Here is a 22,541-nt window from a genome sequence, read left to right as displayed (position 1 = left end):
ACTTTTTAAAAATCTTTAGTCTAAGTCTTGGCCAGTTTTTAGGTTTTTTTCACATTACACATGTGCAAAGCATGACTGTGTGCTGATGTCAACATGCTTTCACCCCTAACCTGCCTGGATGTGGTGTTTTACTATTTTTCAGAGAGAAGCTAAAAATGAAAGAGCGAGAAGAAGCATGGGTTAAAATAGAAAATCTAGCCAAAGCGAACCCCCAGGTACTGAAAAAGCGAGTGGCACGGGAGTGGTGAGGCGTTGCTTGAATGTTTGATGAAATAGGCTCTGGCTTCACCCCAGGAAGGGAAGCCACCGTCACTAACACTGTATGTGCAAATGTCCGCAATAAAAACACTTTCCAACTTTGTAACCTTCCTCTTGTATAAGTACTTATTTGCCACAACATAATTTTTACCACATAATTGACTTTTTTCTCTTCTTTTTAAAAGTAAGATATGATGTGGTAAAAAAGAAAACCAGGATGTAACCTCTAAGATTGTAATGTCCTTTCTTGCTCAGATGTCATAGATGCTGTCACTTGAACCATATTTCTCTTTTTTATTTTCATATATGAAACAGATGAAGTATGAACTAGATGAAGTATGCTGAAAAACTAACTGAATTCTGCCCTGCTCACACTAACCGTTCCTCTACCCTAGCTGGTGCCAGTATGCTCGCGCACGGTGAAGTGAGATACAGTGGTCGTTCTGCCAGAGCTGCCGGCAGGTCAGCAGCCTCCGTCCAGGGCCAGCTTTCAGGCTGGCAGACCCTGGGGCACTCTGCGCATGCTTCTTTGCTGTTGTGTCCACTGGTCTGAATGAAGTGTTACTGGGCTGTTCCCTTTCTTCTCGCTCTGTGTGCGTCTGGTTATAACAGCCACTCGATGAGATGTCTGACCTTTTCCACACTAAGATCTCTCAGGCTTCTCCTGGCTCTCCAGGGAAGAAAATGTTTTACTAAACAGTGTATTTCTTTTTGGTGAGAAGTGTGTATAAATTATTATATGAGTTGGATGTGGGTTTTTTAATCTTTGTCATTTAATAAAAACGATACATGAAGATAACAGTGTGTATTTTCCTATGAAACAGCATTCTGGCCCGCATCCTCTTGATGAGATGAGACCTAATGACAGTCTGTTGCAGGTCTGCGGTTCCACCTAAAACAAGTAGCCCACGTCTCCCTGGCAGCACTTTCCATGCTCTAGGGAACGTCTTCTGAGGCCCATAGCTTAATTACAGAGATCTGCGCGTCCACCAGGGCTGGTGTGGAAAGTGAGGCTGAAGTGCTGATAGTTGTTTTAAAGCGTGGCGCAAGCGTACATGGGCAAGGTCAGCCTTGCTGACATTGCACTTGGGTCTTGCTTTGTTTGGAAGGCTTTGGGTTTTTGTTTTTTGTTTTTGGTCTAAGGGGTGGAGAGCCTTAGAAAGCGTGCTTTGCATAGAATATGGAAATAAGTTGGAAACAAACTGCATAAAACTTCTACTTACAAATGAAGAGCTGGTTGTTGTGTGGCCTGCGTTCACCACTGCCGTGCAGCCAAGGGTCCTGGTTTGTTCCTTTAATCTGTCTGGTGATATCATACCTGTGCTGGCTTTGGTGTTGGAGCTTTGGTGACCTCTCTTCCCACTGTGCTCACCCCCATCTCTGTGTGGAACCGTCTGTGACAGTCATCAACAGTCTTGTCCCCGCGCCCCAGCCCATGGCACAGTGTCTCTAAAGTGGAAATACTTCATGTGTTAAGACACAGGAGCTGGAGTACACCCTAGAGCTCCTTCTCCTGAGAGCTCAGTCTCCATAGCCTGCCAGCCTTGAGCGTGAAAAAGCAGCTGCACTGTCCAGAGGAAGCTCACCAGTAACTCACATCTTCCCAATGCAAACCCTCATGTTTACAAATGTGGAGCACCCCGGCCAGGCTGGTGGAGACGTGAGCAGGAAGTTGGTAGGAGACATGTTCTGGCAGCTGTGGCCACTTCCCTAGGTTTTTCATGCCGAGTGATTTGTGTAGCACTCTAAAACATTGGTCACTTCTAACACGGATGTGTTTCTCCTGACCCACTAAATCGACTCTAGGGCATCCTACTACTCACCCCTCTTTCCCCTCCCCCCACCCCCTCCCCACCGGGGCTGTCGTGTGAGTGAAAAGTGACTCTGTGAGGTACAGCGCAGCTGGGCTGTGGGAGGAGATGGCGCCCCGGGTCCTCTACCTTGTGTAGAGGCCTGTGCATTCTCATCATCTTGTGAGCTGCGTGGGCTTCTCGTAGGAAGCCTGCCTGTGCCAAGTGGGAGTGGGCTTCGTCTGCTATGAGCCAGCACACCCCACGCTACAAGGTCCTTTCTACTCATATAGCTTCTGTGGAAAACACTGAGTTTCTCCTGGCGTATCAAGTTGATGAGGCCTCTGTTTTAGAGCAGTCCCTGGTGCTGTTTCATAGTAAACCTCGTTCCTCTCTCTTCCTACCCACCTGACTTTGAGCACCTGAAGGACAAGGTACTGTGTGTCCTGAAGCAAACTGGAGCTTGTCAGTGATTAAAAACACAAGAGCCAAACACAGCCTGGCATCTAGAAGCGTAAGGTGCAAAAGGGGGTCAGGGCAGCCAGAGCACAGGGCACGAGAGAGGCCTGCTCTAGGTTTCCGAAGGTGTGGCTCATGTCTTTATGCAGGTTCAGAAAGAAATGGCACTGGTAAGGATGAGGTTATAGCTGTCACACAGTTTGCCATTTGAGGCAAGGGCTCAAGACCCAGGCAGGTCAGAAAATGGTAGAGTAACTCAGGGCAGGCCTGCGGAGCTGTGATAATACAGTAGATACTATAGTACTAGGGTAGGAGCATCTGCCTTTGTTCCTCCAAACATATGTAAGAAGCAAAGTGGCCTGGGCGGACTTGCAGTTTAGAAAGCTCTTCTGTTGTGTCAGCAGCAGTATGTATGCTGGAAGGCCAGGCCCATGGGGGACTGACTCTTGGAGGAATGTGTGGAACAGAGGCTACTGAGCAGAGCAGCTAGCACAAGGGCAGGAGGGCCCGCTACTTGCTAGGAGGAAGCCCAGTGCCAGGTGTGGTTACAGCAGGCGCACAGCCTAGAGGGTGAGCATCGAGAAGGCAGCTTGTTAGAGAACTGTGAACAGGAACCTTGACTGGGCTGAGCAGAGCTGCTAGCTGAAGCCAGGCATGGGGGAGGCCATAAGCCTCAACACAGGGCCAGCCTCAGGCTGGGGAAATATATGCAGCACATAGATTGCAAGGGAAGAGCTGAACACGACCTCCAACCTGCAGTAGGCACTGACTGCTCCTCCCTGGCCTTACCACACAGAGAGCTGGTGCCATCAACTAACTAGCTGTGGCTTTATCCCTCGGCCTGTAAAGCCTGAAGTCAGTGGTACAAGCAGGTGGGAGGCTGCTTGCCATTGCAACTTGCCCGGTGCGCCCAGAGCATACGGCAGTAGAGTTCACACTAGAGAGGTGGGGAAGCGGAGCACAGGGTCCCAAGACATAGCAGGCCTGACTTCAAGGCCAGTTTAGAGGGATCCCGCCGGCACTCCAGGCTGTGTGTGTGTGTTGGTGGCAAACAGGATGTAGGGAGGAGTTGAAAGGGTTAAGACCCTAGGAAAATACTGATGACAGGGAATGAAGGCATGGGTTGGGGGCAGCTGCCCTCAGTAGGTGTGAAGACGTGAAGGAAGAGAGCTGGGGACAAGAAGGGCTCAACAGGCTGTGTACAGAGAGCAGGGTGAGAAGGGACAGCATCTGCTGTGGACAGTCCCCCTTCAATGCTTTGGCTCTAGAGATACAGAAAGGCTGTAGACTGGCTGGCTTGAGACGAACTTAGGAAGATGTAGACGTGCTCTTGGGGCCAGCAGAGGGTTGCTCCCATAGCCCAGACTGCAGGAGTGTGAGCCCCTTTCCAGCAGCCACCACACGGCTTCTTGTGGAAGAGGGCCTCAGGGAAGGGCAGTGGGCAGGTGGCCCCACTGCAGGATGAGGGCCCTAAGTGCAGACCCAGCACCTAACAGACAGTGACTCCATACTTTGCATTGCAGTATGCAGTGTATAGTCAAGCCAGCGCCATGAGCATTCCGGTTGCAATGGAGACAGATGGTCCTCAGTTTGAAGATGTGCAGATGCTGAAAAAGACAGTGAGCGACGAGACTCGTCAGGTAAAAGTGCATTGAGCACAGCAGGGCTGTGCCCGCTAAGATGTGCTTGACGGGTCCGTCACATTCTGCTAAACTAATGCTATAAAGTGAAATGTAGCCACTTGTTAGGAAACGCCTATAGATCAGAGTGATCAGATTGCTAGAAACGTTTTTAACAATTAAGTGTTTGCCTGCAGTTTGTTGCTTTATTTATCTGGAGCAACAGGAAGTGAAGTCCTAACTACATGTTCTATGTTAGCTTAAGCAAAACCAAAGCTTTGCAATAGCATCTTGCCATTCACTTTCCCCTTTGCAGCCCTCTCCCTTCCGCCCTGGCCCACAGACATTTTCCCTTCAGTTCTTCATAGCAGGTGCCACACCCTCCACCTCCCAGGACACCAAGGTGAAGAGCCCAAGGCCCCTGTGGCAGGCCAGTGCTGTGCCAGCGACATTTACAGTAACCCTGCACTCGATGCACTGCCGTAGAGCAGTTCTGATCCAGCAATCTCTTTCTGCCAAATTGCAAACCATGTAGAAAGGTTTCAAGGAGCGTGCTCCCCTGAGCCCCTCTGTGAGTCCTCTGGGCGTGCTCCCTGTCGCAGGCATGCATAAACAAAGTTCTGAATGGACCTAGAGGCAGTGCCTTGTCAGTTTTAGTCTCCACTGACCAATGGCAGGATCCCTAGACGTTAGCACTGGAATTCTAGAGTGTGGACAGGAACCCCTCATTGCTGCTTATTGTTTGTGATGACCCTTGGAGCTCAGGTAAATAAACAGGGTTCCCTAGTCAATTTTGTTTGATTCAAGTAACCCCTGACCTGATAAAAATAGGACGAGGCATTACCAAGAGTGAGCAGTCTCGCCAGCCAAGCCTCCCCTAACCCTGGCCACACACATGTCTACAGAATCAAAACAGGAGCCTTCTGAGCTGGGCTGGGGTCCCAGCAGAGCATCCCTGCATAGCTGCCCGTGTAAATGACATAAGCAGAGATGCATGGGGCTGTTTCTTGTCCCCATGGTAACATGGTTGTCTGATTTGGTCACAGGCTCCCTGTCAGAGTGCTAAGCAAGGAGGGCCCAGCTCCTGAACTTGCCATGTTCGCGCTCAACCCCTTGACTTAAATTTTGTTTAAATGGATGAATGACTGCTTGTTTCCTTCTGCTGGGCAAAGCGTGGTGATGCTAGCAATGCATTGGAGAAACTCTGTGACCCCCACTGACTGTCAGGAGTTAGTTGAATTCCACACTTAGCTCATAATGGTTATTCTTAGCAAAAAATAGATCTCAACAGGGTACAGTTACTCAGGCCTACACTGCCAGAGCTGAAGACGCCAAGGCAGGAGGATTGTGAGTTCAAGGCCAATCTGGGCCAAATAGTGAGACCTCCAGGAAAAGAAGGAAGAAAGGGAGGGCCAGGGAAAAAAAAGAAAGCCCATGTATTTTCTGTGTTCTAACTGTAGGCAGTTTTCCTCAGTGGTTTTTTTAATGACTCCAAAAGGAACTAAGGTCCCCTTTTTTATTTCCACTTTGATTTTACAGCCCTGAGTTTGCCAATGGCAGCCCAGCTGAGTGGCTTACCTGAGAACCTCCACTATTCCTGGGCTGTGGGGAAGCCCGCCTGGGAATCTGTGACATTTTTTTCAATTCTACGGCACGTGGGCCATATAAAATTTAGAGGAAGTTGAACATTTGAGAGCCATTTCCTGCATGTTGAATATTTGAAGATTCAACGGAATTTTTCCTTTGTACATCTTTCAACCTTGGTCACGATTCATTTTAACTTACGCCCTGTGTTTTACAAGGCCAGCAATTGAAACAAGAACACAAACCAATTCTCACCTTAAACCTTAAGCAAAGATGCTTTGAAAAGCGGGCTCTGGTGTTGTAAGGGACTGAGACCACTAGGCCTCCCGGCTGGAGTCTCTCCTTTACCCATCATGGGTAACAGGTCCCCTTTTGGTAAAGCCAGCTGGGGATTCTAGGCAGCCTTGGCAGGGTTGCCCGGAGAGGCTCCTTGGCACATTTGTTCTCTCATTGTATGCCTCTGGAGATTTACATCAGCTAGTTGAATTTTTCTGTAATCGACATTCTTCGTAAATCAGTCCTCCAGCTCACGAGTTCTATGGCTCCTGCTCCTGAGTCAGAAGATGTCATACACGGGGAAGTCAGTTCTTCCAAAGTCGTTCTCCATTGGGATCCCAGCAGGCTTTTCCCCCACTAAGAAAGCAACAGACCTGGGTGTACCTGGTGTGCACGAAGAAGCCAGCTGTATTCCCAGCACAGCATAAACTTTGCATGGTGGTGCCCTCCTATAACCTCAGCACTTGGGAAATGGAGGCAGGAAAACCAAAAGTTCAAGGTCATCCCTGGCTGTATAGCAAGTTCAGAGGTCAGCCCAGGCTCAAAGACCAACCGATTCTGAAATTCCTATGGAGTAGAGACAGAGCAGGAGGTTCTCACGTTGGAAGCCAGCTGGGCTACTAGCAAAGAGCCTGTCTTTGAAAAAGAATTAAGAATAAATAAATAAATTGCTCTGGAAATGCAAAGGACCTAGAATAGCCTAAACAACTGAAAAAGACAACACTGCCCAATGTCAAGATGTTCTGAGTCAGTACATGGAGCCGAGTCTCACATAGGTAATATTTGAAATAATAAACTCCGCTTTGAGAACATCTGGAATCATGCTCCTGAAATTCTGTTATGACAGAAGAGGAACACAGCTGTCAGATGCAGTTGGCCCAGGCCTGTGATCCCAGCACTCCAGAGGCCAAGACAGGGTTGTACACACTTAAGACTAGCCCAGGCAGCTGAGTTTAGTGGCACCTGCTCTTAATCCCAGCACTTGGGAGGCAGAGGCAGGCGGATCACTGACTTCCAGGCCAGCAGGCTTCTCCCCCATTAAGAAAGTCAGGCCTACAAAGCAAATAAATCCAGGACAGCCAAGATAACATAGAGAAACCCTGTCTCAAAAAAACTTTTAAAAAGTCCGGGCATGGTGGCGCATGCCTTTAATCCCAGCACTTGGGAGGCAGAGGCAGGAGGATCGATGTGAGTTCAAGGCCAGCCTGGTCTACAAAGTTGAGTCCAGGACAGCCAAGGCTACACAAAGAAACCCTGTCTCGAAAAACAAAACACAAACAGAAAAAAAAAAAAACTTAAAAAAAAAGAAACCTAGCCCAGGCTACATATCAAGACTCAAAAAACAAACAAAGCTATAGCTGAAAACTAAGATCCAGCGTTAGTGTCAACACTTTCCATGGCCCTCAGTTTTATTTTCCCCCGTCTCCCCAAAAAGATTCCATGTTTCTTTAAATGGATTTGACTGTTGCATCAGGACAGGTGGGAGGTAAGTAAGATGGTCCTGCGGAAGACTTGAGGACAAAAGACTAGTGCTAAGAAAGTCATTTGGTTGATGGAGGATGGAGAAACTCAGTAATATGTTTTCCTGTTAGAACCACTGTTTGATACTTTGGGAGACAGGCTGGCGGATCTCTGTGAGTTCAAGGCCAGCCTGGTCTACAAAGAGAGTCCAGGACAGCCAAGGTTACCTTGATAGAGAAACCCTGCCTCAAAACAAAAAATAAAAGAGCCACTGTTTAGATTTCCTTTGTCAAACCCTATACAGAACACCCACCTACCCCCCTCTCTTACCCCCCCCAAAAAGCATGTAAGTTTCATGTGAGTAACGTTGATATCAGAGACATTTAAAATGTTTACAATTTTCATTTTTAACAGTTGGTCGGGAGAAAAGCATTGTCAACCCCGCAAGTCAGGAAGGTGTAGAGACGGAAGGTGGGCAGTGCAGGTATTCCTTGTAAAATGCATAGAGTATACTTAAGGCTTTGTATGTACCAAAGCAGGATGAGTCACCATGGTATACATGAAGTATTTTCCCTTCTTTCCATGACATCCCAGCTAAAGGATCATTGATCGGTTCTACCCCATATTAAGTTCTAAAGTTTGAACCCAATGCCTTTCCATGGTAAGGAAGGCGTGCACTGTTGTGTGCCAGCCCTGTTCTCACTCTGGCCATTGGCACCTGCCAGAGTGCCCAGGCCCCTGTGTCTCACACAGAGCTGTCTGATGCCACCATTTCCTTGCTTCCTAATCCACCCAGCCCTGCCCGCATGCTGCCAACACATCCTCTCCCCCAGATCTTGCACCATCTACACGATGTCTCATGTTTCTCTGCCTCCTGTTCCCCTCATGGTCCCTCTTGTTGTTTGTCCATCTTCTCTGCTTTCTGCATCTGTTTGCAGTGCTAAGCAGAGAGGCCCCGTGTGTGTGTCCTAAGGCTCCAGTGGGTTCGGCTTCCTCCGTTTGCCTTCACTGGTTCCAGCCCTAAGGGTTGACTATAGTCTGTCTGTTAAGGTGCTTCTTCTTTCTGACATGCCTGTTTCATTTTAAAATGTTGGTTTGTATCAGGATGGACATGAAATTCAGGGTAGAATTTTACCTCTGAGTTTCTGATGGGTTAAAGATAAAGCACTCTAGGTTTTTCAAGACAGGGTTTCTCTGTTTAACAGTCCTGGCTGTTCTGGACTCAGTTTTGTAGATCAGGCTGACCTCGAACTCACAACGATCCACCTGCCTCTGCCTCCCAAGTGCTGGGATTAAAGGTGCGTGCGCCACCATGCCCAATGATAAAGCACTCTTAATGCACCGACTGTGGTAGTACACATCCAAAATCTCAGCCCTTGGGAGGCTGAGGCAGGAGGACCATGAACTGGAAACCAGCCTGGGCTTTTCACATCATAAATGCATCTTCTACACTTGGGGACTGGTGACATTTGCCATCTCCCACTGGTTTCTAGGCCGGAAAATGGAAAAGCTTTCCTTCCCCCATGTTGAGTCTGAAGGTTCAAGAGAGAGCTCAGATAAGACACTGAGCCCTTACTGCTGCTGTTTTCATTGGCAAATTCACAGACAACCCCTGTGAGAAACACCGAACTCAGTGAAACGCAGGCTTTCGTTTGTGGCTTGGCAGATGCTTGAGTTTTCCACCAAAGCAGAAGAGTGGATTCTATTACTACGTGGAAGTCAGGCATATGCACACAGAGCAGACCTTCATACATGGGCTTTCTATGGCCACATACTTGGTTTTCAACAGTTGGGGGTTTTTTTCTAAATCATACAACAGAGGTTTACTTTCTTTTGGTCGGAGACACTGGGGGAAAGAAGAACAGTTTGGGCCGGGCTTGGTGCCGCACGCCTTTAATCCCAGCACTCAGGAGGCAGAGGTAGGTGGATCTCTGTGAGTTCAAGGCCAGCCTGATCTACAAAGCGAGTCCAAGGACAGCCAAGGCTACACAGAGAAACCCTGTCTTGAAAAACCAAAAGAAAAAAGAAAGAAAAAGAAAAACAGTTTGGAATTTAGCAACTTAGGTCCAAAAGTACTGCTGGACGCCTGTGTCACCTCACGGGCAGATTGCCTGTGGACAGCTGAGTTGGTGCTTTGTTAGGTTTCAGAGTGCTGGTGCTAACACAGCTGACCGGATGCTCACCACAGATGCTCCTTTCTGGCCCATTCTTTGCAGATACAGTTAGTTAAATCCGCAGGCATGCTGACTCATGTCCATAACCCAGGCACTTGAGGGACGGTGAGGGAGAAGGATTGCCATGAGGTCAAGGCTAGCCTGGACTTCATAATACATTTTTTTTTTTCCAAAACAGGGTTTCTCTGTGTAGCCCTGGCTGTCCTGAACTCACTTTGTAGACCAGGCTGGCCTCAAACTCAGATTGATGCACTTGCCTCTGCCTCCTGAGTTCTGGGATTAAAGGCGTGCGGCACCGCACCGGGCTGACTTGATAATAAATTTAAGGCCAACCGAGCTACATGAGATCCTGTCTCTAAACATGTACATATATGCACATGCACACACACAGTCTAAATCCTCCTGCTAAAGTGGGCTTCCTAAACTTCAGAAAGAGTGGAAAAGTAGGGAATTTTTTATTTCTTAGAAACTTCCATGTAAATTACTTTTCTGGGTATACTTTTTTTCCTCTTACTGTAAAAAAAAAACTGTCAGAATTTTTGTTAGACATTTTAGCTTTCTTAGTGTTTTAAATCTAGTTTGTTTCTCATTCATTTCTGTTTTCCCATTTAAAATAAATGTCTAACAGACGTGGTCATCAAGTGACATTGGTGGTGTTTTGTGAGAGGAGGATACTTAAGGGAGTCATAAAAACTGGAGAATTGTGCAAACACTAACATCGTAGAAGTCCAAAGCCAGCATTGCACACCAGTCATTACGTGTGTTTAGGATGAGTCAGAAGTGTGCCCTTGCCCTGTGGCCAGCAAGGCCGTGGCAGGGCTGGGGTCCTTGCTTGCCTCGTCCTTTCCTCTGACCCCTGACTTGGAAGCCAGCTTCCTTCCTGGTGAGCCTGGTGCATAGCCAACTGCGTTGCCTTTGTGATTCCAGGCACAGAAGGATCTGAAGAAGGACCGCCCCCTTGTGCGCCGCAAGTCCGAGCTGCCTCAGGACCCCCACACCGAGAAAGCCTTGGAAGCTCACTGCAGGGCCAGTGAGCTGGTCTCCCAGGACGGGCGCTAGCCTCTGGAGCGGCACGCCGAGCTGGGCCATCCTGTTTGTGCCATACCAGTCAGTTACACTCAAAAAAGTCGCAGCTTCCTCCAACCCCATTCTGTAGGCAGTAACACGGCTCGAGATTAGGAGTTCAAACAGTGGTGGCTTTTCTGGCCCTACTGGCCAAGCCAGGGGTCAGCAACAGTGTCATCACCATGTTGTCACCACCCCAGCATTGCCATGATTAAAGCTGATACAGTCAGAGCTGTAGGAAAGCACCTTGGTTGTCATCTTGTTCTACCCAGTGGGCCCTGTGCTCCTCTAAAATAGGTATTCTGTGCTAATACCAATGAGGAACACTTTAGAAGGACTCTCCTCCTCTCTAAGCCTTTAAAGCCCTTGACGTTGTTTCCACAACTGCTGTGCCAGCAGCTTGTATGTGTTGGTTAAATCTCACAGAAATAGTTCCTTGCTTTCATATTCTAGCTGCCTCCTGGGAATGTGGCCAGCCGTCGGCAGTACAGGGACCTTCCAAGGTGTTTCTTTCCTTTGATTAATAGCATGCACATCATGCCCTGCTCCCTGTGTCTACCGAAAGCCATATTTCACCATCTTTGGTAGAGCTGGGGTTCCACCTAAGCTCAAAGGAGAAACTCTGGGAAGTGCTTTCTCAGCCCACCTCGACCAGAACTGCAGTGTTGAAATTATGTGTTCATACTTTTATTTGTAGAATCAATTTTTCATCTACTTACACATTATCCTTCAACAAGGCTCTTGAATTGATAAAATTATAGGATCTAAGAATTCCACATTTGTAGAAAGGGAGGAGAAATTAAGCCACTCGGCCTAGTGAGACTGCAGCTGCCTGTGGCTATGCGGCAGGCCGCTGTGAGGTGTCCTCAGTGAGCCTTTCTGTAGGGAAAGGCACACACCACCAAGCTCATAAGGAAAAGTGCAGTGTCTGCGAGTCTGCCTGTGTTCACATGCTACTGCAGGCTTCACAGTCTCCTTGCATGGGTTAAGCTTCTGTTGTAGATGGAATAACACGAGAAGAAAAATCCCTAAGCTTACTGTTTTGTCTATTTTTATTTCTCTCAGGGTGGCCAGTATTTTGACTTATTTATCCTGCTTGAAAGCTACTTGGGACATGTCCCACTACTCTGAACAGTGACTAGTTTCTCGTCTCCAGCATATATATATAACTTGGTGTTAAATGTTTTGATGCATAAGATACGGTAAAATGTGGCTTCTTTTCAAATCTGTTTTTTAATTGTGGTCTCGGGTATCCATGAAAAAATTGTGAAATCAGACATTGCTCTCACGCGCACGGCCACAGAGCCTGCTTCTGGGTCCCCTTAGGTGTCTACTGATGCTCACTCCACATAGCGGGGAAGGTGGGCACCTGTGGGGAGAGCGAGCCAGCACGGCTGAACAGAACGGTGGCCCCAGCTAAGGGTGGGCAGGATGGTCACCTAGGTGAGAACACTTCCTGAGAAACTTGATAAGTATCTATCCACTTTACCATTATGAAATCTATAATTAAAAAAAAAAAAGCTGAGATGCCTTCTCCTTTTGAGGGAAAAAGGGTGCTTTTATTGTATAAAGCAGCGTCTCTGTGTTTTGATACCCCATTGTTTGAACTCTCGTTTTTAGCTGGTAGAGTCTCAGCCCTTACGTCGGGCATCCCCTGTGTGGTGAGAGGTCCCAAGAGACTCCTTTGCCCTGTGTGAAAAGCAAGCTATCAGTGTCTGGTGATTGTGCGAAGCTCAGCACGGCAAAACATCCTCTAGTCAGGGTTTTATTTCTGCTCTTTATTGAAGACAAACATTCACCAATAAGGAAACGGAACAAAAAAAATGTTTTGAGAGAAACTAATTTTCTTTGACAAGAGTATTATTTACTATTTTGGCCTATTAAATTTGCCCAGTTAGTACTGGGGTTCCCCGTGCTAATTGTTCAACTTGTATATGGTTAAGACACACTGTTGATTCTGTACCAAACTGGCTTCAAAAAAAAAGTACCACGTTGAAAATAAACGGGTGACTGTTTTTCTTCATATGGCTCTAGTTTGGCACCTTCACTCTTTCCAAAATGTATCTGTGCGCCAGAGATGTCACAGTTCAAGTGTCTTTCTAATGTGGCTTTGTATGGCTTCCTTTGAACATTGTACATACATTGTATCTTTGTTTTATGGTAATAGGTAATAAAAATGTAGACTTCGTATTTTGTACAAAATGTCCTATGTACAGAATAAAAAAAAAGTTCATAGAAACAGCAAAATTAGGTAAGTGGCACAGTTATTTTTCTTTAGAAAATATCTGTAACTTTACGCTTTAGTGAAATGTTAAGTACCAACATATTTTTTAACATTTTGTAATTCAAAACTTTTTTGTTTTGACATTGTTTATGAAGAAAGACTTCATGCACTTGCCATTTAATATACTCTTTTATCTAATTTTAAAGAACTCTTTAAAATGGTGTATTATATGGACTAAATAAAGAACATGTGAATTTTATCGCTCATTATGAAACTAAATTTAGCTATGGCATTGGGCAGTCTGGTTCTAACACACCATTACTGTCAGGTCAGGGATCAGCCGTTCCAGAGACACGGGCTTGAGGTGGGAATCCGAAGGTGTCCAGTGGGAATCCGAAGGTGTCCAATGTCCCTGTACTGAGCGTCGGCTGTGTTTAGCACCTAGTCTCAGCTCTTAGAAGCTAAACCCATAAGCCACCATACTGCCTCTGATTAATAAGGCAGGTGCCAAGTGTGGTAGCACACACCTTGAATCCTAGCACTCTGGAGGCTGAGGCAGGTGGATCTCTGTGAGCTTGAGGCCCTCCAGTGTACAGAGTGAGTTCTAGGACAGCCAGAGCTAGAACCACCCACCCACCCACCCAGCCAACCAGCCAACCACCCAGCCAACCAACCACCCAAAGAAACCTCCAAAACATAATGCTTTTGTTTGTAAAAAGACAGGAAGGAGCTAAGTATGGTGGCACATGCCTTTACTCCCAGCACTTGGGAGGCAGAGGCAGGTGGATCACTGTGAGTTCAAGACCAGCCTGGTCTACAAAGCGAGTCCAGGACAGCCAAGGCTACACAGAGAAATCCTGTCTCAAAATGGAGCATCCTAAGGGCTTTGGCCTGAGACCTGCTGGCCGCAGGTGTTAGAGGGAAGCACCTACCAGAAGCAGCTGGCTGGATAGTGACTAGAATTACTGCTCCGGGGGCTGGGCGGCGACCCTCTGAGATCCCTCCCCCTCCTCTCTTGACACCGGAGAAGGACATCTTATTTGGTAACACCCCACAGCACAGGACTTTGTGGCCACTGGCGTACTGAGGTTGACAGCCACCAGAGGCACTGGTGCCACGGCAGGGCTTCCAGAGGTTGTGTCTCCTTCCCTGAGAACTGGCATCACCAAGTCAGCAGTGCTGGCCAAGAGTGCTTCTCAACAGCACCTTCATGCCCAGACATTGATCTTGTAGGTGCCACCCATCCTTTGGGCACCCATTCCAGTCACAGTGAGAAATCCGGGTTGCGCCGCTTGCTCCGGGGCCACAGCACTGAGTGGAGCCAGCATTCAGCCTTTACCGGTAGGAAGGCACCTTGGGGCACCACGAGGACGGTAAGCTGTGGAAGCACCCGGGTAAACAGTGTGACTTGATGCTTCTGTATGCTCCAGGCAGAGGGCAGGGTGACTATGAACTCTCAGTGACGCCCCAGGATCCAGGGGAGGCACGGGCACAAAAGGGCATGGACCAAGAGACACTCAGATGTCAGTCCATGCGTCACAGTGCTTCAGAGACAGTGTTTCTATGTAAACCTAAGCAAAGTCTCAAATACGCTATACCAAATTTCAGCCCCTGAAAACCAGCACTTTAGCCTCTGTCCTCATTAACTCTGTGTTAATTTCCACACACAAATGTACATTGTTCTACATGATTTGGTGGAGGAGAAATGGGTCCCACTACCAGAATTTTGAAATCCACCAGCCTTAAGTTAAGGTCAGCTTTCTTTTCCGGGGGTGGGGGTGGGGGTAGGGGGTGATGGTGCTCGTTACTAGGTTTGGGTTTGACTTAAGAAGGAAATGGCTGGAGTCCAGAGGTTGTCCCCACGTCCATGGAAGCTAGCTATCCTTCGCCAGCTATCTCCTTCATGTCTTTTCTTTTTGGCGGGGGAGGATTTTTTTGGGATGTTTTAGTTTGGGTTTGGGGGTTTGGTGGGGTTTTTTTTGGGGGGGGGTTGGTTTGGTTTGGTTTTTGAGACAGGATTTCTCTGTGTAGCCTTGGCTGTCCTGGACTCGCTTTGTAGACCAGGCTGGCCTTGAACTCCCAGTGATCCGCCTGCCTCTGCCTCCCAAGTGCTGGGATTAAAGGTGTGCGCCACCACACTTAGCTCCTTCCTGCCTTTTTACAAACAAGTGTTATGTTTTGGAGGTTTCTTTGGTTAGTTAGTTGGGGGGGGGGGGTTGGTTGGCTGGTTGACTGGCTTGGTGGGGTGGAGAGTGGGGGGATGTGGGGTTGAGTGGTTGGTTGGGGGCGGTTGGTTGGTACGTTGGGTTTTGAGACAGAGTCGATCTGGCTCAGGCTGATCTAACTCACTGCATAGCCCAGACCAGCTTCAGACATATCTTGTCCTCAGCATCATCATGCCCAGTTTTACAAAAATTTCTGAAGAACCCTTGTGAACAGTAGTAGGTTGAAAACTAGAATTTGCAGCATGGTGGCCACACCTAGAATCCCAGCACCTGGGAGGCGGAGCCAGCGGGGTCAGAAGTTCACTGCCAGATGGCTCTATGAGTCTGTCTCAAAACAGAAGAAACTTAGAGTACATCTTTTTCTCTCCCTAAGTTTTCCTGGTCATACCCAGTTCAAGGCCAAATCAGCCTATGTTACTTGTGTAGGAAACTCACCAAATACAAGCTGGGCCGAGCTAGAGCTTGTATGTATAGCAAACCTGTCATCGTTAGACCAAAGGGTCCTGACCCATCTTCTCAACTTCTGTAATAAAAGCAGACGTTTCTGGTAATCCTTCAGACAGTGTGATGGGAAAGAACAGTGAAAGGGCACAAGGAGCCCCAGGAGCCAGGTGGAGGGCCAGGGAAGCCGGGGCGTCCTGGACTCTGCACCTTCTACCAGGAACAGCTCCCCATAGATCAGTGGGTCTCAACCTTCTGGTGCTGTGTGACCCTTTAATACAGTTCATGCTTTGGTGACCCCCAGCCAACCATAAAATTATTTTCATTGGTATTTCATAACTGTAATTTTGATCTTTTTTTGGGGGGGTTGGGGTTTTGTTTTTTTGTTTTTTGTTTTTGTTTTTGTTTTGTTTTGTTTTATTTTTTTTGAGACAGAGTTTCTCTGTGTAGCCTTGGCTGTCCTGGAATCACTTTTTAGACCAGGCTGGCCTCGAACTCACAGTGATCTACCTGCCTCTGCTTCCCTAGTGCTGGGATTAGAGCCGTGTGCCACCACACCCAACATAATTTTGATACTCTTATGAATTGTAAATATGCGTTTTTTCAATGGTCTTAAGCAACCCCTGTGAAAGGGTCATTCAACACCGGAAGGAGTCACCGCCATAGGCTGAGAATTGCTGCCATGGATGCTGTATGGGGCCACAGTCCCAGTCTAGACGTCACTAAATCACTTTCATTCCTGTCTGCAAAATGCATCTTGTAGGAAGATGGCTGCCTTAAGCTAATGATGACTTCAGAGGTATCTTGAAGCCAGTAGGGCCAGTGCTGAGCTCCCTGCTGAGTCCCTCTGACTTCCGCCCTGATTAAGGATAATTGGATTCCCTTTAAAGCTGTCCCCAGCAGGGTTGTAAAAGCTTGTAAGGCAACTCCAGTGAGCATTGCCCAGGGAACATCACCAGAGCAGGCTGTCTGTCTTCTAAGCAGGAAATAAGACTGAGACCCAAGCCTTCTGAAAATCAAAACGTTGATACCACACCGCCCATAAAATCAAGGCTGAGTCTGAAGCCACCTGAAGTGAAAAGGACTTTTGCAGGGTCTGGAAGTCCCCATGTGCCCTCGGGCAAAAGAGTTTCCTAGAAGCCAGATGTGGTGGTGCACGTCTTTAATCCCAGCACTCTGTAGGCAGAGGCAGGTGGATCTGTGAGAGGTCAAGGCAAGCTTGGTCTACAAAGAAAGTTCCAGGACACCCAGGGCTATTACACAGAGAAACCCTGTCTCAAAAAAAAACAAAAAAGGAGATGTTCCTCGAAAGCCTTAGCAAGAGGAGACAATTAGACTCGCTTTGTTTAGGACAGTAACTGAAGAGACATGTTAAAACCGACAGGCTTGGCTCAGGGTTGCCAAGCTGCTCACACTTGGCCTTCAGCCCTGGCCTGCCCTGGCAGCTCACCTGAGAACTGTACACCTGAAAGCTCACCTGTGTCTTGAGGATTAGTCACATATACAGTCTGGTCTTAGTATCCATCCCCTTCAGAAGTAGGGCTGACACTAAATCCCAAGCTGCCCCCACCTCAGACCGTATTATCAGCGTGGCATACCCAGCAGGGCCCCAGTCCCCGTAAGAGTGAAAAACATTCTGATAGGGCAGGATAATCATGGCATAGTGCTACCTTTGAGAGCTGGAGAGCAAGGCCAGTCCCCATTGGGGTACAGTTAACCCCTCTCCCAGCAGCTCCCCTCACAAGCAAAATGCCTGAGTGCAGGGAGGGGGCTTGTGAACTTGGCCGGGATGGTGACAGATAAAGCAATTGAGTCTCCTGGTCACCATGCACAGCACCCTGACTTGAAGCGTCTCACTGCACAGCCCCAGGCCTCTGATCAGCTTTGCAGCTCATCTAAGAATGTGCATGCTTCTGCCTACTGAGAAGAGAAAGGCACGGCCAGAAGCAGGGCCATCCTAACCCAGGAGGAAACAGTCCAGTACCTTTAAACTGCTAAGCGATAGGAAATACAGCTACATCAAGTTGGTTGGTTTTTGTTTTGCACATTCTGTGTAGCCCGAGGATGACTAGACTTCCTAAATGCCTCCATCTCTCAAGGGCTGGAGCTACACACATACAAAGCCATGCCTGGATTTATGTGGTGTGGGGATCAAACCTAGACAAGCACAGTGCCGGCTGAGCTATAGCATCCCAGGGCTCTTACTCTATATCAATATTAACTACGGAGTTACTATGATGTAGTGGCATATACCCATAGTCCAGGTACTCAGGAGTTTGAGGCAAGAGGATTGCTTGAGCCCAAGAGTTACAGACCAGTCCACACAACAAAGCAAGACCCAGTCTCTTTTTTTTTTTTTTTTTTTTTTTTTTTTTTTGGTTTTTCAAGACAGGGTTTCTCTGTGTAGCCTTGACTGTCCTGGACTCACTTTGTAGACCAGGCTGGCCTCGAACTCACAGCGATCCACCTGCCTCTGCCTCCCGAGTGCTGGGATTAAAGGTGTGCGCCACCACGCCCGGCCACCCAGTCTCATTTTAAAAAGGTAATGTAAAATATCTAGCTTTATTCTTTAACCTTCAAATATGAACATGGGGAAACACTTGCGTTCAGCCTGTTGGTAATGGCAGAGCAGCACACCTCGGGAGAGCCAGGAGTCTTCCTAGGTGGCCCAGCCGTGTGAAATCCTCCAAGGCTGGAGAGCAGGACTCTCAGACAAAGCAACATCTTTGGCTCCACTCCTACACCCATTCCTAATGGTTTTGCCCCAGACTAAGAGCTAGGCACCTGACAGTCTCTCTGGGTTTTGCCTCCAATCTAGAGTCCAGCATGAGTCCATTTCAGAGCAAATTGCTCAAAATAAAAGGATCACTCAGGGCCATGGGATACAAACACATGGCTCTGTCCATTGAGCTCCAGTGGCTCAGGCATGCCCAGCTCCTGGCCCATACTTGTGTGGACATGGCAAAATGCAGAAAAGATCTAAAAGAAAGCAGAAGCCAGCCATGGTGGCGCATGCCTTTAATGCCAGCATTCGGGAGGCAGAGGCAGGCGGATCACTGAGAGTTCAAGCCCAGCCTGGTCTACAAAGTGAGTCCAGGATAGCCAAGGCTACACAGAGAAACCCTGTCTGGGGGTGGGGGGAGAATTAGAACAATCTCCTTTGGATTGCCATACATACATACATATTCAGATACCAACATAATTGTGGAACCTGCCAGTCTAGGAGCAGTGGCACTCATCAACAACATGCTAAGGACCCCATCCTTGTCCTCTGGAAGCACATGTGTACATCCTTAAAAGGAACTTGGCTCCTTGGAGAAGTGGTCAAATCCACAAGTTGAATTCAGAACATCTTGTTTGTAACAGAAAATGGGGAAGTGGTCAACGAGGGTAATAGGAACTTGTTAATAAGGCATAGGAAATGGGTGTGGTGGCATATGTCTTTAATGCCAGAACTCGGCCGGGCATGGTGGGGCACTCCTTTAATCCCAGCACTTGGGAGGCAGAGACAGGTGGATCTCTGAGTTTGAGGCCAGCCTGGTCTACAGAGCAAGTTCCAGGACAGCCAGAGCTACACAGAGAAACCCTGTTTCAAAAAAACAAAAAACAAAAAGGAATAATTCCAGGGTACTAGGGACTGGCAGATCTCTGTGAGTTTGAGGTTAGCCTAGTCTACATGCTGAATTCCAGGACAGCCAGGGCTACATAGATCCTGTCTCAAAAAAAAAAAAAAGACATTTTGATAAAACTCACTGTTCAAATGATGATGATATAATAATATCAGACTGCAACCCACTGTATATAATTAAATTCCTTTATCTAATAAATGAATGGAAAAAAACTACACAGGAAATGTGACGGTTTGTCTTGTCAGCTAGGCATAGAATCACCGTGGAACACTTCTGAGCATGTCTTTGAGTTTTCAGAAAGATTTACTTGAGCTGGAAAGGCTCACCCTAAATGTGGGCAGCACATGGACTGGGATCCTGGGATGAATTAAAAGATGCTTTGTGTTGGGGTTTGGTCTGGTGCTATGTATTCTGATGCTAATTATTGTCCCCCAATATCTAGCTGCTTCCCAAATAAGCACTCACATACCCCAAAATGATGTTTGTAACCTTGCCTCCCTGTTTGACCAATTAAAAAGCTGATACCTGAACAGCCGGAAGAAGGTAGGCATGGCAAAGGTTCAAGGGCTGGCGGAGTGAAGGATCTTGGGAAGGAGAAGGATGAGACAGTAGAGGAAGAGGAGAAGAAAGGCCACTGCCATGGGTGAGTGGAGAAGCAGCACGTGGCCGGCGTGGATGGGGATTCGGCCCAGATGAAGAGCATTAGCAAGTATCTGGGATGATGGATGGGAGGCAGCTTGACAGAAGCTATTAGAAGCAGATGGCGTGGGATGGAGCAGGGTATGGGATACCTGCCCCAACGTGGGAGGTAGTTTAGGGGATTAGTGTCTGCCCTGCCCCAGGTTAACTAAGGCTATTTTACACTACAACAGGTGTCTGTGTCTTCACTGATTGCTATCGGGTTAGAAAATACCACCATAGGGGCTGGAGAGATGGCTCAGAGGCTAAGAGCACCATCCTTCCAAAAGTCCTGAATTCAATTCACAGCAACCGCATGGTGACTCACAACCATGTATAATGAGATCTGACGCCCTCTTCTGGCATGCAGGCAGAACGCTATATAAATAATAAATAAATCTTTTTTTAATTTTTAAAAAAGAAAATTCCACCGTAATAATAATTAGCCTAATAATAAAGTTATTAGGCCATACTTATAAATTAGCTGCAGCAGAAATGAGCACCAGCATTCCTCTCTGATTCCTGACTGTGGAAGCCATGTGACTGGCCACCTCATGAGTGGAAATAAGCCCTTCCGCCCTTAAGTCCATGTCAGAGATTGTCACAGAAAAAAGATAACTTACCCAGGAGCTATGCTGTACACCTGTAATCCTGGCACTCAGGAGGCAGAAGCAGGCAGAGCTCTATGAGTTCAAGGGCAGCCAAGGCTACACAGAGAAACCCTGTCTTGAGAAAAAGAAAAAAGAAAAAAAGAAACAGCAAAGACTGGCGGGTGAATGTTTGAGGAATACTGGAGTATCAGCACCACAGAGGAGTATCTGTCTAACCCTGCTAGCCAGACACCAAGTGGAGAACTAGCTTTACAGCACAGACACCTGGCCCACCCCACCTCACCAGATGGTCAAAGTTCAATGACTACTGGTGGACAGGAGGGCACCATGAGCCCCCTGGGATGATGCACCAAGAGGAGCCCCATTTTGTCTGATGTCTGCTACCCAAGAAGGTAAGGCAAGCCAAGAGTGCTGGCGCACGCATTTAGTCCCTGCACTCGGGAGGCAGAGGCAGGCGGATCTTCCTGAGGTCGAGGCCAGCCTGGTCTACAAAGTGAGTCCAGGACAGTCAAGGCTACACAGAGAAACCCTGGCCATGCACTCAAAATCCTAGCACCCCAACCTCCTGAGTGCCGGCATTATAAACGTGCCACTATGCCTACAGGGGTCATGTATTTTGGCTCTGCAATTCCACTTCTAGAAGTTCAGCCATCAGCAAAATTTGCGTGGACTGAGCAGTAAGGCCAGCTACTCACTGTAGCACTGTTCTCTGTGTTGAGAGACAGGAACCAGGAGTTATCCTCGCCTGCCTGAAATGTCGCGAGATGTAAACATGGGTCAAGAAATGAGAAAGCCCAGCGCACATTTTCCCATTCTTTCATTAATTAATTAATTGGGTTTTGTTTGTTTTGTTTTGTTTTTGGAGAAGGGTTTCTCTGTATCACAAAGCTCTGGCTGTCCTGGACTTACTTTGTAGACCAGGCTGGCCCCGAACTCAGAGATTTGCCTGCCTCTGCCTCCCTGAGTGCTGGATGAATGCTCTGCCTGCATGTACACCCGCAGGCCAGAAGAGAACATCAGATCACATTACAGATGGTTGTGAGCCACCATGGTATTGCTGGGAATTGAACTCACAGCCTCTAGAAGAGCAGCCAGGTGCTCATAACGCCTGAGCCATCTCTCCATCTTTCTATGTGTGGCCATGAGTGCAGGGGCCTCAGGAGGCAAGAAAAAGATGTTGGATCCCCTGGAGCTAGAGTTATAGATGCAGCCCGTCCTGATGCTGGGAACCAAACTCAGGTGGTCTGAAAGAGCTGTACACGCGCACTACTGCTGAGCCCAGTTCCCTCTTCACTGAAGATGGGTGCATAGCAACTGCAAAGGTTCTGGCACACATCCAGAATTCTAGTTCATCCTCGGCTCTTCCATACCTCTGCCTCCCCAGCTCCCTCTTCTCCAACAACCCACATAGCAGCCAAGAGGGACCTTCCAGAAACATCCATTTGATTGGTTCACGGTCCTGCCAGGCAACCTGCAAAGAACCACACACTGGTATACTTGGCGCGTGATGGCTGAATGTTACTCATAAGCTTTCTATCGCTAGCTGGCTTCTTGACCTAACCTCGCTTTTGCCTTTTGAGACAGGGTCTCATTGTAGCATTGGGTAGCAAAGCATGGCCTTGAACTTTCAGGCTTCCTACCTCGGCCTGGACCACCAGACCTGGCTTCTACGCATCTTTGTGTAAGACACCTCTGGTGAAGGATCCGAAAGTGATCGGTTTCCCTCTTATCTCCAACAGTCACCCCGGGGCTAGCCCATGAGCTCTGTACAAGCAATGTCCCTATTACCCTGTTCACCGCTGTACCTTCAAGGACTGGCACTGTGTGGGACACCCCGACTCCAGCACTCACCGGCTCAAGGTCTGGTGGACGCTTGTACAGATAAGTGTGGAGTCAGCAAGACTCCACAGCAAATGGGGAAGCGAACTATCAAAAGTGGGTATGTGTGTTAAGACAGACGTGTTGACATACGCCTGCCTCCCAGCACTTGGAAGGGGGAGACAGAAGCAGAGCTGCGACCCGGCAGGGCTGTATCAAAACCGAAAAA

At 47.9% G+C, this 22,541-nt stretch overlaps 1 protein-coding gene across 10 annotated transcripts in view; it reads left to right on the top strand.

The window, feature by feature from the left end:
• The window catches only part of PPP2R5C (protein phosphatase 2 regulatory subunit B'gamma), a 128,366-nt gene extending 115,197 nt beyond the window's left edge, over nt 1-13,169 (top strand). For 2 of the 10 annotated variants that reach the window (XM_084793489.1, XM_084793496.1), the window contains 4 exons: nt 143-215; nt 4,031-4,147; nt 7,862-7,931; nt 10,549-10,685. In XM_084793489.1, coding sequence (XP_084649615.1) covers nt 143-215; nt 4,031-4,147; nt 7,862-7,909 — 238 coding nt within the window. In that variant the 3' untranslated portion in view covers nt 7,910-7,931; nt 10,549-10,685. Of the gene's footprint in view, nt 1-142; nt 216-573; nt 1,058-4,030; nt 4,148-5,665; nt 6,713-7,861; nt 7,932-10,548 lie in introns of those variants that run through there. The other 8 variants (XM_084793487.1, XM_084793493.1, XM_084793491.1 and 5 more) reach the window with 6 other exon arrangements.
• The last annotated feature ends 9,372 nt before the right edge of the window (nt 13,170-22,541 follow it).

Source organism: Acomys minous (genome assembly GCF_964271855.1).
Source record: "Acomys minous genome assembly, chromosome: 8".
Taxonomy (NCBI): domain Eukaryota; kingdom Metazoa; phylum Chordata; class Mammalia; order Rodentia; family Muridae; genus Acomys; species Acomys minous.
This window is presented reverse-complemented; position numbering and strand designations above follow the sequence as displayed.